This window comes from Bos grunniens, chromosome 4 (genome assembly GCF_055505025.1).
Source record: "Bos grunniens cultivar Pamir isolate PY7600 chromosome 4, Bosgru_T2T1.0, whole genome shotgun sequence".
Classification (NCBI taxonomy): Eukaryota; Metazoa; Chordata; class Mammalia; order Artiodactyla; family Bovidae; genus Bos; species Bos grunniens.
Window position 1 is genome coordinate 54764073 of NC_141168.1, and position 17730 is coordinate 54781802.

The 17730-nt window shown below is 55.4% G+C and overlaps 1 protein-coding gene across 1 annotated transcript; it reads left to right on the forward strand.

The window, feature by feature from the left end:
• The first annotated feature begins 1545 nt into the window (after window positions 1-1545).
• AQP1 (aquaporin 1 (Colton blood group)) lies at window positions 1546-15796 on the forward strand. Its single transcript, XM_086398454.1, has 4 exons — window positions 1546-1992; window positions 12777-12941; window positions 13239-13319; window positions 13778-15796. Exons 1-4 carry the CDS (start codon window positions 1603-1605, stop codon window positions 13955-13957), a joined length of 816 nt encoding a protein of 271 aa, XP_086254580.1. The 5' UTR covers window positions 1546-1602; the 3' UTR covers window positions 13958-15796.
• Window positions 15797-17730: the final 1934 nt, after the last annotated feature.

The following is a 17730-nucleotide window of genomic DNA, read 5'->3' on the forward strand; positions in this document are numbered from 1 at the left end:
CCTCAGTTTCCCACCTGTAAAATGTGGAGAAGCCAGCATTCTCGTGGTGTAAATGAAGAAGGGCTGTGGTGAGGCAGGTAGAAGAGACCTAGAAGACCCCTCCCTCCTGGGTCCAACCTCACCCAGGGTCCCACCTGGCTCCTCTTCTCACAGGATAATGCGTAGCAGGCTGGTGGCTCCTCACTGGGCTCCTGGCCCAGGGATCCAGTTTCTTCTCATTTCCTCGGCTGCCTCCGGGCGTCTGGTTTGGGGACGCACAGGGTAGAGGCTGGACTACGGGGCAGGGTGGGGGTGTGGATGGTCTGCAGAGCAGTCCCTGCCCCTCCCCTGCTGGGGACACTGTCTGATCCCTCCCCCAACTCCTCCTGCTCGCTCATCTTTCTCTTTCAGACTCCTGCCTCTGGGTCCAGTCCTGTCTCCCCACTTTCCAGCTTGTGTCTTCACCCTGCATGCCCTCTCTGTCTCTCTTACTAAGCCAGACCCGCCTCCCTGTCTCTGCCTGGGGATCTACCCCTTTCACTTCCACTTTTGCTGATTCTGCTTCTCTGTCCATCCTTCTCTCTCTGTCTCTCTTCCTCTCTGTCTGTCTCCTTTTCCTCTTCCTTTTCTCTGGGTCTTTCCATCCCTCACTTTCATGCTCCCTCCTCCCCACTGCCAACCACAGGCCTCCCATCTCCAGGTTATCTGCTTTTCCTTCTGTCTCCCCTAGGGTCCGCCAGCTTGACAGTCTTTGAGACCAATATCCTCACCTGCCTTCATTTCCCCGCTCCTGCCCCGAGATCATTTTCTCAAATTGCCCCAGAAGCTTGAGGGCTCCCAGAGTGGGGGCCTTCCATATCCTCACCTATCTCAGGCCTGCCCTTGACCAGAGTGTCGGGGGTGGTCACAGACAAGCTCTCTGTACCCTCTGGTGTTGTCGTGTCTCCATCAGCTGAGATCTGGCTGGTGGGGCTGGGGGCCCTGGGCTATTCCTACAGTGACATCCAGTGGCCAGGTCTGAACCAGGTGCAGGAGGCGCAGATAGCCCCTAGGAACCCCAGGACCTGTGGGCTTCAGGCTAACGTCACTCTCGAGTGGGATGGGGATGCCAGGCCAGCAGGGTCACGGTGCCCGCCTCCTGGAGGGCAACGTCCACCTGCTGATCCCTGCCGCTCACCCCGCCCTGTCCATCCGGAGGCCTGGTTTTGCCCTCCGGCATCCCCTGAGCTTTGCACACAGGGCGGGGACACCTGGATTTCTCTGGCCCCCTGAGTGGGGCCAACTTGGAGGAATTTCTCAAAGCCTATTAGAGCAGTGGCTGCCTCCTGCCTGCATCCTCGGGCTGGGCAGGGCTGAGGGCGGAGGGAGAGAGGGAGGGAGGGGAGAGAGGAGGAAGGGAAAAAAAGTTGGCAGTCCGACAGCAGAGCTGTGTCTGCATCCATCGCTGAGAGGAGGCCTGTGTGGTGTGGGGCGGGCCAGGAGCAAGGAGAGGCCTTCCTCCCTTTGTGCTCCCCCCTTCTCCTCCCCCCGGGGCCCTATAAATAGGCCCAGCCCGGGCTGTGGCTCAGTTCTCAGAGGGAGGCGAGCACCAGGCAGCGGTCTCAAGCCAAGCCCCCTGCCAGCATGGCCAGCGAGTTCAAGAAGAAGCTCTTTTGGAGGGCGGTGGTGGCCGAGTTCCTGGCCATGATCCTCTTCATCTTCATCAGCATCGGTTCAGCCCTGGGCTTCCACTACCCAATAAAGAGCAACCAGACGACAGGTGCAGTCCAGGATAACGTGAAGGTGTCACTGGCCTTTGGGTTGAGCATCGCCACGCTGGCCCAGAGCGTGGGCCACATCAGCGGTGCCCACCTCAACCCAGCCGTCACACTGGGGCTCCTGCTCAGCTGCCAGATCAGTGTCCTCCGGGCCATCATGTACATCATTGCCCAGTGCGTGGGGGCCATCGTTGCCACTGCCATCCTCTCGGGCATCACCTCCTCTCTGCCCGACAACTCGCTTGGCCTCAATGCGGTGAGTGGGGTGGCCCCAGGCTCTGGGGGCTCTAGAATGGTGCTGAGATGGGTCCGTCTCATCCTCCACCCATTGTGCAGACGGGGACACTGAGGAACAGAGAGGATGAGAGGTTGCTGGAGGTCAAGCAGAGCTGTACCTGGAACTCAGCTATGCCTCCCGTCCAGAGCCTGTTTTCTGCCAGGCACTGTGGGAAGCTGAGACCCAGAGCATAATGGTCTTGCCAATGTCCCCTGCGGGTCTCTATTGTGGGGAATAAGCTCTGGAGGCAGCTAACAGTGGGGCCAGCGGATCCTCACCCCTGGGCTGCAGTTTCTTCCCCTCCCTCCCCTCAGCCCCGTCTGGGCAGCGGCTCCCTCCCCCACGCAGCCTGGACCCTCTTACACTCTGCCTGCTGCCCCCAGTCTCCCTGGACCACACGTCCGGCATGTCTGCAGCTGGTCACACAATCCTGTGTGAGCGAAACTCTCCCAGAGGGGCTCCCGCCTTCACACAGGCCGCCCCGCCTTCACACAGGTCCTCAAACAAACTGCCTTCAAGGAAAAAGCTCCTCTTGCTCTCCTGGCTCCGGGAATGGGACAAGACGGGAGGTGAAAACAGTTTCAGGACAGCCTGCAGGTGACTTTCCTGGATTGCAGCAAAGGGTGGGTGCCGGAGCAGGGACATCTAGCCTCCACTCTGATGGAGATGGACATCTTCCATCTCTGGGTCCGCTGTCTATCACCGGATGCAGAGAGGTGTGGCGCGTGTATTTGTGTCTGTGAGCAGTGTGTGCACACGTGGATGCCGGCATGGGTCTCCGAACCTGTGAAAGCTGGCTATGTTACTTCTGAAAGTGTATCTGTGAGCGTGTCAGTGCTGCGGTGTGAGTGTGTCTGGAGGTGAGTGCATACATGTGTGTGCCCACTGCTCGGGCCTGATCTGGGGGCACTCATGATAAGCAGATGTGGGCGACTGGGTGGAAGCTGTGGAAAAGAATTCCTCCCGGGCCGCTTAGCACAGCTAATTGGCCGTTGGCAGGCAGCTGCCTGCTGTCGCCGACCTGGGCTTTTCCAGACCCTCAGCCAAGTGCAAACTCAGACCTGGCTTGGGCCACAGCAGGGGGAAAAATTGGCCTGAGAGGCCGAGGAAGGCTTGGAGGAGGTCTCAGAGTGCCCGAGGAGGTGTTTTCACAGGGAGGGAGAGAGAAGGAACCAGATCAGATCTGGGCTGGCGGGACCTGGGCAGGGCAGGCGGGTGTGGGGACAGTGAGGGAGGTGGCCAGAGGCTCCACAGAGAGTGGCGGGTGATTAGACAAGCAACTGTCCTCCCGCTTCTCAGCCAAAGTCCAGATTCGGCTGCGAAGGTCCGTGCAGAGGGCAGTTGGCATGACCCTGCCAAGCAGGGATTAGCACGCCTTGTGTCACCGTGACACCTCACCCAGTCCAGGACTGAAGGTTAGCCCTTCGGGCTGGAGTTTAAACTTTAGTCAAGGAAGATGTGGCCTCCGTGGGTGTAAGGTCCTCCAGGCTTGTCTCTAGTGGGGGCAGAGCTGGGCGACCTCAGGGCATGCCCACGGAGTAGGGTCAGGATCACGTCGGGGCTCAGCTGGGTATGATGGGCAAGGGGAAGGATCCTTCCTGGGGAGGAATAGAGTCTCCCCAGGCCTTCTGGCCCCCTCTTGACCTTCCTTCTCAAGGGCGAGTCAGGCCAGGCATCTGCTGGTGACTCTGTTCTCTCACACAGGCATCCCAGGCAGGCCTGAGGAGGGCAAGCATCCCTGTGCAATCTTGATCTGGCCACACCCTGATTCAGTGTCTTTTTCCCTTGCCAGCCTCCATTTTTCCAGTCTCCCCAATACCTGAGCTGGGTGGGTTGCAAGAGAGGGAGAAAAGGGAACCCAACCCTGAGCAGGGAAGCAGACAAGTTGGGTTCAAGGCCTGGCTGCTTACTTGTTGACTTTCTTGGAGCTGAGAGCCCTTAAGTCTCCAAGAGGGGACCTAGGTCTCTTTGATATCTCTTGGCCACACCCATACTGCCAGCAAGCTCACTTTGTGGACTTGAGTTTATCTCTCTTCACAGGAGGGGCTGGCTAAGAGGAGCCCAAGAAGTGCCAGGCTGAACATAAGGGCATGAACATTGTTGTGGGAGCCCAGGGACTGCCCTGGCCCCACCATGGAAGTTTGGGGTCCAGAAACACGTGTCTTGGGCTGAAGAACTCAGAAAGGGTTCAGAACACTGAGCCTGGGATCTAAAGGGACCTGGGAGGTGGCCTCAGTGCCTCAAGAAGGGCAGAGACCAGTCTGCACAGCAGGTGACATGCTCTTTCCTCCAGGCTCTGGGAGAGGTTTCCCCTAGCCCCTTGAGTCCTGGGCCTCTCCAAACCCAAACCAGTCGTTGGCATGGAGATTTTCAAGGAAAATAGGGAAAAGAAGTGGCAGGAAGTGGTTGGAGTGAGTCAGGGGGTGTCCCATGGGGATATGTTGGCGAAAACTTTCTCCTCACTGAGTCAGGGCTCAGGATATGCCCTGGAGCAACCGTGGACCTCTCTCCATCCTGCCACATCCTAGCCGGTTCTCAAAGCCAGACCCTGAGTTTATTTCTGGAGTGAAAGACAGAGGCAGCGGCAGGTGCCTGGCCTGCCCTGCCCTACTTCAGCTACTAATACAGTGTGATTTCAGGCAAGCCACCTCATCTGTGTGGTCCCAGGTCCCATCTGCAGAATGGGTATATCGCAAGGCGTGGCTGGGTGCTGGGAAGTGGAAGATGCTCTTGAACCTTGAAATTCTGATCACTCACTGCCTCTGTTCACTCTTCCCCTCTCTTGCTTGCTCACCCATGTTCGCTGTAAACATGACTTTTGCTACTGCAGACTAAATTCGGGGCTGAGTCAGGCGGCTCCCTGCTCTGAGGAGTCCATGGTCCCGAGTAAGATAAGGCCACTGCGCATCTGTCAATGATAGGGGGCAGGAGGCAGGTGTGATAAGACGTGTCAGGATACCTGGGAACTTCTGACCTCGAGCTGCGATGAGGGCCAGGAGGCCTTCAGGGAGGAGGTGTCCCGGGAGCCTAAAAGTAGAGATTCCAGAGTGGAGGGAAGGGGTTTCCAGCAGAGGAGGTCATGGCCTGAGAATCACAGGGTGTGGCTGATGCAGGGTTGGATAGGGGGTGGGTCATGGTGGGAGACTGGGGCTCTAGAGAAAAATGAGAGTTCAGGGTTCAGGTCAGTGTCTGCCTGCGTCCCAGAGCCTGTGAATTCAGCCCCTTTGGGAGCTCAGGCAGAGTGCAAACCTCCCTTTTCCGGGGTCTTTTCTCAACCCCGTTGATGCTGGGCCTAACTGCCTGGAGAACCTCTTCTACTTGTTGCATCTGACACCTGACTTTAGCCCCAAACTTTCTGCTTCCCCAGTTTCCTAAGCCTCAGTTTCCCCAACCACAGAATGAGTGCCCCCGACTCCCTAACCCTCTTCCCCGTGCCACCAGTTCTTCCAGTGTTGAGGGCCCTCCGCCTCCCCCAGAGTTGAGGGTGGACTGGGGAAAGGGAAACTGGTTTTCCGATGGCCCTGTCCAGGGAGTGGGCTGGGGGCTGGGTGGTGGTGCCACAGATGGGACATGTAATTACTGTTTCCAGCCAGAGTCCAATGAGGGGGAAGGCGTAGAGAGAGGCAGAAGCTTTGCGGTGGAGACTTTCCTCACCATGGAAAATTCTGAGGCAGTTTCCCCCATTAGAGCCCTTGGAGCCGCCCTGCCAGCCCCATATCATCCATCCCGACACTGGCCCCTAACCAGGGCTTGCTCTGGGAATCCTCCTCTGAAGAGACTATGCCCTGAGAGGGGATACGGCCCACCAGGGCCCCTCAGTCTGAGGGGATTCACCTTGTTCCATTGTTCTCCCCAACCCAGGTCACAGCCTTCCCTCACTGCATTAGCTCACTGCAGGCCAATCCGATGCAGTCTCCCGCAACCTGACCTCAGGCCCACATGGTGTTCCCCACTTTCTCTAGGGCCCCACCCAGCAGGGTGCCTTTAGCCTTACCCACTGAGGGCTTTCCCCAAGCACCTCAGACATGCCCCCTGCCTGCACCTTGAAGACTGGCTTGGGCAAGCTTTCCTGGAGGCACAGGGAGCCCTTGATTCTTGCTGGCAGAGCCCCCCTGGGGGGCATGGTCCTTGCCCTCTGGAAGAACAGATGTATCTGAGCCTTGTGTGGGCTAAGCCCACACAGCTGCAGATAAGGGCAGGAAAATTCCCTCAGCCAGACCCTCTGTCCAGGTTCAGAGGGGCTCCTTAACCCAGGTGGTTCCCCGGGGGTGAGTGAGGGGCTCTCTTCACACAACCGAGGAGCTGCGGGCCAGTGGACGAGTACACCCTGAGGCCGAAAACAACTCACAAGCTGGTAGTAAAGGTGGGAAAATGCCCATCCCCATGAGCACGTCCTTTCAGTGCCCAAAACCCCACCCTCAGGACAACTTGGGGCTGGTGTCTGCTCAGGCTAAAGAAATAACTTACTATTTTAAATTGGGGAGGGACAGCTTCCAAATCAATAAGTTCCTGGTCACCAGGGCTGTGCAGGTAGGGTGTGTTGGGCAGCCATGGCTCTGGGGCATGTGGCTCTTGTGGGGGGGCAGTGGTGGGGGCCATCTAACATTCCAGGTGGGCGGGAGGCCCTATGACAGGCTCTGTGCTGTACAGAGACCGGCCGTTCACACGACCAGGTGGGAATCCTGCACTCAGGACCCTAGCCTGGAGGGTGACTGCAGGTCTTGGGGGAAGGGGTCCCATGTCAGGCAGGAAGGAATCTTAGAGACAGTTTGGGGCTATAATCTGGGCTGAGGCCTCTATTTTACTGATAAGGAAACCACGGCTCACAGACGGGTGGAGTCACTCAAGATTGTGTAGCAGGTGATGGTGGAGCAGGACTGTGACCCTAGCTGCCTGCCTACAACCCTTGAAAATCTCTGCAAATTGCACATACTTACACTGTACTGGCACACATGTGTGTGTGCACAGTCACAACGATATGATGCACATGGGCACGCACACACACACACACACGGGTGGGCAGGAAGCACCTTTTCAAGCCTGGGTGGTCCCCCTCTAGCCCTGGGACCCTAGGAGGGTGGAGGGGGGGCCCCTCAATGGCACTTCTTCCTTTCCCGAGCAGGAAGCGGGGGCTGCCCCCGAGTGAAGAAAGAAGGAGGGAGGGAAGGAGGAAGCCCTTGCTTTGTGTATTATTCCTTGTCAGGAAGGTGAAATGGCTTCTGAGAGCAAATAAAGGGCGCCTTGAGACCTGCTTCTTTCTCTCTTACTCAAGGGTGCTTCCATCCCTTCTCCTCCCCCATCCCCAGCCAGTGGTGGACCTGGACGTGGGAGCACAGCACACGGGGACAGGGTGACAACTCAGAAATGCCACTAGACACACAACACAGACACACGAGGCCACACAGAGCGCCCTCCCCCGACCCCACCCCAGAGCCCACCACTGCAAGAGACAGCGTCCCACCTAATAGGGTTAATACGTGACTAGTTCGAGTGTCCCCCGTGGGCTGAAAAAGAGGGTATATTCTTGAATTTGAAAGTGCAGGGCGTACGGGGTTTGAATCTTCCCTGTTCTTGCTGTTTATGTTATTGACACTTCCCTCCATCAGTTTCTAAGGGAAGTTTAAACCCCTTCGCTCTGGTAGTGGATCGATCATTTTCTTTTTGTAATTCTGTGAACTTCTGTGTCATCTATTTTTAGGTTGTATTCTTTAGTGTGTACAGGTTGAGAACTTTTATAACTGTTGGACAGACTTTTCACTTACTTAGTGTCTAATAAACCTCTTAATGTCTAAGGAAAAAGAAAAGAGTCACATCTGGACATATGTGGTCACCCAGAGACTCTGCAGAGAGCAATGCAGAGAGACACACAAAGCTGTGGATACCCAGAGGCACATGTGCGCTTGAAAAAATCACCGATGGAAGGGTGATACTTGGGGAGGGGGCTCACTGAGGTCCCCCTCACTGGGATACTGAGTTCCGCAGGCAGTGGGTAGGTGGGGCGGTCCATGATATCTTGTTCTTTAATGGATGCCCAGAGCCCCGCCAGGCCTGGTTCAGGAAGGGTGGGACCCCAGGATGCTCAGGTCATGCTGGGGTCTTGGGCCTCAGGAGTCACTTTGGTCAGTCTGCTCATGGGCAGCAGGGAGAGGAGGGTTCGAAGTTCATTGCCTGGAGAGGTCGGCTCTGTGCCACCCTGGGGCCTGGGGCACCCTGGCAGCTACAGAACATCTTCTGCCAGCTCCTCAGTCTAAGGTGGCAACAGACAGGACCTTTAGCCACATGCATAGGTAGCCAGCACCTTTGCCTGTGAGCGTAGGCAGCATCTGGCATTGCCATCTCCTTCCCAGGCCTTGACCTCCCCGTTTGTAATCTCACAGAGTCTTGAGCATGCTGCCCTGCAAGGTCCATAGAGACTAATACTGGCCTGCAGTCTCCCAGCTAGAAAGCAAATGAATCAGCCCTGACTCCAGAGAACTTCCCTCTAGAGTGGGTAGAAATGCTAGAAAATTTACATAATCTGCCACTTCTTTTGGGGGAGAGGGGACACACCGAACGGCTTGTGGGATCTTACTTCCCTGACCAGGAATCGAACCCAGGCCCTCAGCAGTGGAAAGTGCAGAGTCCTAACCACTGGGCCTCCAAGAAATTTCCTTGTCTGCCCCTCCTGTCTCCACACAGTAAGTGTCCCTTCGAGGTCTGGGCAGGGAGGTGAGAAGGTGTCCACATTCTGTCCCCACTGAGCTCCCAGCCAGGGGTTCTGAGGCACCCGATAAGAGGCAAAAAGGTTATTTCTCTGCAAGATTTGCAGGCTGTTCAGTGAGGGCTTGATGAGTGAAAGCAGAAGTTAATTCCAGCCAGGGACCTGAGAAAACTTCTTGATGCTGAATTGGAATTGATGGAGGAATCTGAATTGGCCCTTGAGAGTGGGCTTCAGTGGGTTTGATACAAAACTGGAGAGTTTGCATCTCTCTGATGCTTAAGATTAAATGTGTGGCTTTTCTCTTATTTATACTTGTGTTCAGAAAATTGTTACTTTTTTAAAATTTTGTTTTGTTTTGGCCTTAATTAGTGAAATATAAGACCCGGGCTAGGCAAAATGCTCTGGGGATGTACAAACTTTTTTTTCAGTAACAAGTAACCACAACTGGGATTAGCCCTATTTATGCAATGTGTCAAATTCAGTAGGTTGTAAACAGAAACATGGGCTTCTCAGGTGGCTCAGCGGTAAAGGATCTGCTTGTCAAACAGGGGATGCCGGTTCGATTCCTGGTCTGAGAAGATCCCCTGGAGAAGGAAATGGCAATGGGCTCCAGTATCCTTGCCTGGAGAATCCCATGGACAGAAGGAGCCTGGCGGGTTATCCATGGGGTCTTAAAGAGTAAGAAACGACTTAAGAGATGAAATAACAATAGTAACAAAATCGGAACACAGGGTCTGAATTTTCACTTGCTCTTTTCTGGACGTCAAATTTCAGCAGACCTTAAACTATCCATTTCAATTTGGAATGATTGATGTTTTTTTTGTTTTTTGTTTTTTTTTTTCAGATGTAAGTAGCACAACTTCTTAGGCAGTTGAAAGAGAGGAGATCGTAGAAGCAATCAGGGGAGGCTTCCTGCTGATGGCAGTGGTGGTAATGGGTTTCAGTTCAGTTCAGTTCAGTTCAGTCGCTCAGTCGTGTCCGACTCTTTGCGACCCCATGAATCACAGCACGCCAGGCCTCCCTGTCCATCACCAACTCCCGGAGTTCACTCAAACTTACGTCCATCGAGTCAGTGATGCCATCCAGTCATCTCATCCTCTGTCGTCCCCTTCTCCTCCTGCCCCCAACCCCTCCCAGCATCAGAGTCTTTTCCAATGAGTCAACTCTTCACATCAGGCAGCCAAAGTACTGGAGTTTCAGCTTTAGCATCATTCCTTCCAAAGAAATCCCAGGGCTGATCTCCTTCAGAATGGACTGGTTGGATCTCCTTGCAGTCCAAGGGACTCTCAAGAGTCTTCTCCAACACCATAGTTCAAAAGCATCAATTCTTTGGCGCTAAGCTTTCTTCACAGTCCAACTCTCACATCCATACATGACCGCTGGAAAAACCATAGCCTTGACTAGACGGACCTTTGTTGGCAAAGTAATGTCTCTGCTTTTCAATATGCTATCTAGATTGGTCATAACTTTTCTTCCAAGGAGTAAGCGTCTTTTAGTTTCATGGCTGCAGTCACCATCTGCAGTGATTTTGGAGCCCAAACAAATAAAGTCTGACACTGTTTCCACTGTTTCCCCATCTATTTCCCATGAAGTGATGGGACCAGATGCCGTGATCTTCATTTTCTGAATGTTGAGTTTTAAGCCAACTTTTTCACTCTCTTCTTTCAGCCTTCAAGAGGCTCTTTATTTCCTCTTCACTTTCTGCCATAAGGGTGGTGTCATCTGCATATCTGAGGTTACTGATATTTCTCCTGGCAGTCTTGATTCCAGCTTGTGCTTCTTCCAGCCCAGCATTTCTCATGATGTACTCTGCATATAAGTTAAATAAACAGGGTGACAATATACAGCCTTGACGAACTCCTCTTCCTATTTGGAACCAGTCTGTTGTTCCATGTCCAGTTCTAACTGTTGCTTCCTGACCTGCATACAAATGGTAATGGGTTTAGGGAGAGGAAATTTACTAACCCATGTGGTTCTGGACAGTCAAATTCTAAGGGCTCTGGGCCGCTAGGATAAGGTATATCTTAGAGTCCCCAGGGGAGGTATCACTTCTTGTGGACTGGGCATGGCACCAGGGCCCCTGGTCTGCTCACTTTGCATGAAAAGTGATGTCCTTGGGCAGAGCAGGAGCTGAGATCCTGAGACCTGGTTAAGAACCCGGGGAGAGATGAGTTCGCCCAGACCACATCTGTGATGAGTGCGGTGGGGATGAGGAGTATGAGGCAGGAGCCACTTAGAGGGATCATTCCATTAATCAGAGTGGAAGGGCTGGTTTCAGGACTCCTGCCAGCTAGCAATTAGGCCAACCCTGGAGAGCAAAGGAGAGCGTGTGGAGGCGTGCGGGAGGAGGAGCCCTGAGCTTCCTGAGTGCTCAGACACGGAGGGCAGCGGCAGGTGTGAATATGATGGGCATTGGTGCAAGTTGCCTGGCCTCACCAGCCTGGCCTCCGTGGAGCCTGTCTCTGCTCCAGGTGGGCCTCACTCTATTGTTCACACTCCTGAGCAGCACAGCCCCTCCTGTTCTGCCTGCCCCACCTAGTTCTGAGGATAAGAGAAAGAACCAGAACAAAGCCACAACTATCCTGAGCCCACCTGCCTCTGCAACCCTTTCCAAATGCCCCAAGACAGCCCCTCTCCCTCCACCCCATGCCTTAGAACCTCTGGCCTCCCTGGAGAATGGTGAAGGAAAAATTAGATCTACTTTACAGGTGGTGAAACTGAGGACCAGAGACGGGCAAGACCATGGTCATAGGGCCAGCAAGTAGGAGAGTAGGGACCTGAACTCAGGGTCACCTCTACAGCCCCACACTGGAGTGCAAAGAAAGCTGGGTACTTCCCAGAGGGCTGGCTGACCTGAGGGGCTGCAGCCCTGGGGTCGACCAGGAAAGGCGCGCAGAGCTTGGGCTGCAACGGAGGGGAGGGGATATGAGTCATTTTCCCTGTGATCCAGGGTGGCAGACAAAGGCGGGAAGAGAATTGTTCTTTTAAGATGGCCTCAGGGTGGGGCTGTGAAAACCTCTGAATGGTGGAGGGCTGCCCCCCACCTAGGATTCTGCAAAATGCCCTGTAGCCTTGGAGACACCCCAACCCCGCTAAGGAAGAAGGTTCAAGTTCAGTCTTATTTGGACACACCAGCCCTGCCTGGGAGAAGGCAGCCTCTGGCCACATCCAGGCATATTTGTGAGTGGGCCTTGGCCCACGTGGCCCAGGTCCCCTGTGTGGGCATATTTGGCCCCTGGGACCGACCCCCACATGGGGGGATGGTGCAGGGGCTCCTTGGGGAGGGGTCTCCTGGCTGCAGCTGCAGAGGGAGGGCTCTGGTGACCTCATGGCAGCTCCCAATCCCTTCTTTTTCCGTGAGTCATGTTTCTAAAAGTGGCCCAGGAGCAAGTGGGAGCCAGACGGTGGTGGCGGGGCCTGTGTGGCCAGGAGGGAGAAGGAGGGGGCAGATAGGGAGGGTGGGGCCCAGAGGAAATGGGAGAGAGACAGCAGAAGGGAGAGACAGACAGAGGTGGGAAGGAGACAGAGGTGGGGGCTGCGAGGAACACAGGCTCAAGGGAGAGATGGACATGGGAAGCTGCGGCCAGCTAACTGCTGAAGTCCCTTTCCAGCTTTGCAGGGGATGGGGTGGAATGTTCAAGATGTGAGGGTAAGGAAAAATGTCTCCATCTGGGCCCTCCCACCCATTTGCTCCTCTTCTTCTTTGACTGTCCCTGAATGTCCCTGATCATCTCTTCCCATGTCTAGGGCTTGCCTGTCATCTATGGCCTGGTCTGGAGGTAGGTGGATGCAGAAGCACCATCCGCCTCCAGGCCTCTCTGGCCTCTGGGGAGAATGCTGTGGGACATTCTCCCACATGTTTAGGACAAGCTGGTTCTTCCTCAACAGATGTGGGAGGGGCCAAGGCCTGATGCTCACTGCTGGCTATATGTGCTTGAGTGTGGTGGATGCAATGGGCTCTGAGGGCACTGAGGATCTGGCTTTTGGTGCCCAGGCCTGGGGGCCCTGGGACTCCACCCTCACCACTCTGCTCACTGAGCCTTGCTGCCCCTCTCTCCTACAGCTGGCCCCTGGCGTGAACTCGGGCCAGGGCCTGGGCATCGAGATCATCGGGACTCTGCAGCTGGTGCTGTGCGTGCTGGCCACCACCGACCGGAGGCGCCGTGACCTCGGGGGCTCCGGGCCCCTGGCCATTGGCTTCTCTGTGGCCCTGGGACACCTGCTGGCGGTGAGCTGGGGGAACTTCCCAAGTAGGAGTGCTGGTGGGGAGGGTGGAGCCAGGCTGCTGAGGGTGTCCTGTTGAGGGCAGGGGGTGGGACTCTGACAGGGCTCATTCCATGGGTTGGGGGACCAGCTGCCCTGGAGAGGGAGGCACAGGGCCTGGCTGACCATCCTTCCAGGTCTGATGGTCACTGCCCTGTTTCCCCTCTGGTCTTATTCCTCCATGTCACCCTCTCCCTCCCTCTCCCTCTGTCTCTTTCTCTCCATCTCCTCTCCTGTTCCCCCTGACCCTTCCCTCCCACAGATAGACTACACCGGCTGCGGTATTAACCCTGCCCGGTCCTTCGGCTCCTCGGTGATCACGCACAATTTCCAGGACCACTGGGTAAGGGGTCTCAGGGCTGCCCCGTGCAGGTGGGAGGGAGACTTTGGTGCCTTATGGTAGATCCACCCCCAACCCTGTGACATCATCTCCCATCACAGAGGCCCTGAGAGATGGCCAGGGGGAGGAACTCAGGAAGATGAGACCTGAGATGCAGAAGTGGTGGGTTCACATCTCAGGCAGGGCAGTGTAGGGAGCTTCCCCTTCCAGATCAGACCATGGTCTGATCATTCCAGGCATGCTGAGTTGGGTCGCACAGAAGCAAGGAGAAAATCACTACCTAAGTCCTGGCTTGGGCCAGTTGTAGGGGGTGGAGGGCTGCAGATGCTGGGGTTCAGCTCTGCCTTCTCTGTCCCAGGCACAGGTTGGGGAGCAGCTGTGCAGTGGGGGGTGGGTCGGGGCTCTCATGGGAAGCAAGTCCCATCAGATGCCCCCTGAGCACGTCTGCTGTTTGTTCCTAGATCTTCTGGGTGGGGCCATTCATCGGAGCAGCCCTGGCAGTGCTCATCTATGACTTCATCCTGGCGCCACGCAGCAGTGACCTCACAGACCGCGTGAAGGTGTGGACCAGCGGTCAGGTGGAGGAGTATGACCTGGATGCCGACGACATCAACTCCAGGGTGGAGATGAAGCCCAAATAAGGGGGCCAGGCCTGGGCATCCACATGGGGGGTGTGGGGGGCAGGGGTGGGCAGAGGGAGGGGAGGGGTGAAATCTGTATCATAGACACTCTGACAAGCTGGCCAAAGTCACTTCCTGAAGATCCACAGGGCCTGCGTGGCCAAGCCTGATTTGGGACTGTTGCTATCACCTTCTTTCTCTTTCTCCTTTTCTCGGCTTTGGGGATCCCTGAGGACCAAGATTTTCCAATCACCCATTCCCTTGAAGTCACAAAGGAGGTGAAAGAGAGGGACCCATCTTGCTAAGTTGTCCTTTCAGAGTGTGATGGGAGGTATGCCAGAAAGCCCCCTCCATCCCCAAATTGCTCACCAGCTCACCTGCTGAAGGTGCCTGGGGCTCCTCGGTGATTGCTTTGTGCCTCCGGGAGTGGCCCTCTTTTCTGTAACATGCACGTGCCCCAAGGATGCTCTGAGGGGAAAGAGACCCCACCAAGTGCAATGGTGGGGTCAGGGGGCAGTCAGAGCCTGTCTTTGCAGCCTGGCTGGCTTCCAGGGCTGCTCCCCCAGCTCTGGAGGTGCTGTAGGACCTTGGGAACGTCTCAGTCTTGGGGACTCAGTGACTCCATCTGTAAAGTGGCAGGGGTAGGGAGAGCTACGTGGGCCCGAGACCCCTCTCCAGGATTCTGTAAGTGTAGACACACTGCACATTCTGGAAGACCTAGTCTGGCCCAGCGCTGCTTCTTCCACTTGCCCAGGATATAGCTGTAACCTACACATCTATGTGAACACATGTACATAGGCACACATGTTCCAAAACGAAGAGCAATAGGTCATCCAGCCGTTGGAAGTTCCCGTTCCTGGGGAGCAGGGCTGAGAGTGGACAGAGCCTGCTGTGGCAGAATGAAGATCATCTGAGGGAGGGGGAGGAACGTCCACGTTTCTTCACTGAGTTGTAGTTGATCTTTTCCACCTATCACTGCATCACCCTCGTCGTTATTTGGTTCTTCAGTTTCTCTTGCCAGTGCAGACACAGGTCAACATTACGTAGGGGTGTGTTGACTGAAGGACACTTGGCCATTTGAAGGTCAGCCCCTGGAGACAGATGTCCTTGCTGGACCCTTAGCGAAGGTTCCGAGCCCCCAGCTGATCCTAAGGTGGGAGGTGAAGCAGAGTCCTCTGTTATTCCAGAGGTCCTGGTTGGAGGCACTGGGGGGAAGTTGGGTGACCTGCACAGGCTTCCTAGGCCATAGGCCTCCCTCTTCATTTATTTGGAGGGGAGAATTGGTCTTGACCAAATGAAGTAGCTATGGCTGCAGCCCAAGGATAGTTCTGAGCACAGTCTGTTAGTGGGGGCAGCTATCTACACATTCCATAAAATTCCACCAGGGCCCGAGTAGGTCCCCCCATGCCCCACAGCCACGATGGTGACAAACACTGAGAGACACAACACATAGGTATCTGGAAGCAGCAGGACGACCAGGAGGCCCTTAATGGTCACAACACATCATGACATCCATGCACTCTCTCCTCCATTTCGCTTCTAGTCCATTTAACAGAGAAAGAAACTGGGGTCCAGGACCCGGAGCAAGATGATGATTTGGCCAGGCCTAGCAGCCAGGGCCATGTCCCTGGACTGTTAGACTGGGCCCTCTTAGACCCAGATCCTGCATTTCTGCTTGGGTAATGGCCTGGTGCCAGGAAGGGTGAGGGGACTCTTGGAGGGGAGAGGGGGGCACTCCATCTTGTCCTGTTCTGGCTGCTGCACACAGGACCCTGCATCTGTCTGCTCTGCATATATGCCTCTTTGGAATTGGAATTTCATTATATGTTAAGAAAATAAACATAATATAGGTCATCCAGACTCCTTGGAATGAAGGTTTTCTTCTTTGGGCACCATGTTCCCACAAGGGATCTCTGGGTCTGAGAACTTGGGCCCAGTCTGAGGGGGAGCCACTGCACCCCCGGATCCCTGGTCTCACGGGGTGGACACAACCAGAGCGCCATCTGAGGGACATAAGGCTCCTGCAGGATTGAAGTGTGACAGCTTGAGGATTCCCTCTGACCCCCTCCTTAGAACAGAGCCCAGGGAGCACCAGGGACTGCCCGGGCTACACTTCCTCTGGCCCTTCTCACATTTCTGACCCACCTGCCCTGGGCCTGGGCTCTGCCTGGGGGGCTCAGCCCTGGGAGTGGAGGTGGAGATGGACTCACCCATCAGAGTGAGGTTAGTGCCAGGAGCAGGGGAGGCTGGGGAAAGGTGACGTGCAGCACTCAGTTCCTTAGGGCCTGGCGGGGGGGCGGGGGCGGGTGTGTGTGTATGTGTGTGTGTGTGTGTGTGAGAGAGAGAAGGGTTCCTCTGCTCTGAAAACACGAGCCACATTCTGTGAGGATGGGCATCTTCCTGTGGTTTTTGTCAGGGCATCCACAGGGCAGAAGAGATCAGAGTGGCCTGACCTATGTCCCCAGGGGGACAGGAAGCCAGAAAAGGACCCCTCTGTCTGCTCCTGCCTTTACACCTGTCCTGGTGTAGCCCAAGGCTGGTGCAGGCTGGAAAGGCTCCATCAAGCCCTCTTCAGATCACAAAATCCCGTCCCACATGTGGCCCCCTGGTACTGGGTGTACAGCAGGCATACATACCCTTATTCAGTGGAGGCATAAGGATCCTCAGAGACAGGCCCGAGTCTCAGGACAGATCTTTGCCAAGCTGATATTTGGATGCAGGCCCCTCACACACACACACACACTCTTAGGGCTAGTTTCTCAAAATAGGGACAAGTACATTGGGAAACCTAGTGCCCAATAACAGAGGCCCAGAGTCTGGGAGACTCCAGGAACCACCAACTTGGATATCTCACTGGGCCACATGGGCAGGTCAGGGGTGACTGGGAAGGTCCTGGCACCCCCACTCTGCTCTAAGAGGTGCCCAGGTCCTGCCTCCCTCTGTGGGGGGGGGCTTTGGTGATGGTGATACAGTGGCAACTTGGCCTGTGGAGGTTGTGAGGTCAGTGTGGCTGGAGCAGGCTTTCTTATCCAGTGTGCAGTGGGCTGCTATGAGTGACAGCTAGGCCCTCAGTCCATGCAAACTGCCTCTGCACCTCCCAGGCTGAGGGCAAGCTGCTATGAGTGGGAGGGTGCAGGCCAGGCCATGGAAACAGGGTCTGGGCTGGCCTGTGGCAGCTAGGCCTACCCGAGCAGGTGTGCCGAGACTCTCTCTCACAGCCCTTCTGGGCTTATCTCCTTATCTTGTCCCCATCAGACAAGATAAGGTGTGAAGCCCTCTCAGTCCCCATCAGGGGCCCTGGGCACACCCACCTCAACCCCTGCTCTTCCTTTGCCGTCCTCTGACCATTCCAGAGAAGGGCCTTTCTTAGTTAATTGTTTAGTTTTAACTTCTAGAATTTTAGTGTCAGGATACAGAGCCTGAAGAAGAGGTTGAGGAACTCCCCTTGGACTTCACATACAGCTTTTCTAATCGTAACAATACCTTTGGAAGGCAGAGATAACAGCCTCCTTTTCTAGAGGATGCTAAGGGCCCTGAAGATGAAATAACTTGCCCAAGCCCACACAGTGTGTTTGTGGCCAAGCTGGGATTTGAATTTCCTCTCTCTGGCTTCAAAGATTGGGCTCTTTCTACTGTGTGGTACTGTCCCATTTGTCAAGACTCCCACTACATTTACCTCTGGGCCAGCTAGGCTTCCTTTGCCTGGAGGGTGTTGAGAGGAAAAAGTAAGGGCAAATAATAACTGACTGAAGGGGATTCCAGCACCAGGAGAAATGCCATTTATTTGGGGGCCA

Excerpts from the sequence above, each read along its gene's own strand:
- AQP1 (XM_086398454.1), top strand. The coding sequence starts at position 1,603 with ATGGCCAGCGAGTTCAAGAAGAAGCTCTTTTGGAGGGCGGTGGTGGCC. Across the intron at positions 1,993-12,776 it reads ACTCGCTTGGCCTCAATGCG|CTGGCCCCTGGCGTGAACTC; the intron begins GTGAGTGGGGTG and ends TCTCTCCTACAG. Across the intron at positions 12,942-13,238 it reads CCCTGGGACACCTGCTGGCG|ATAGACTACACCGGCTGCGG; the intron begins GTGAGCTGGGGG and ends TCCCTCCCACAG.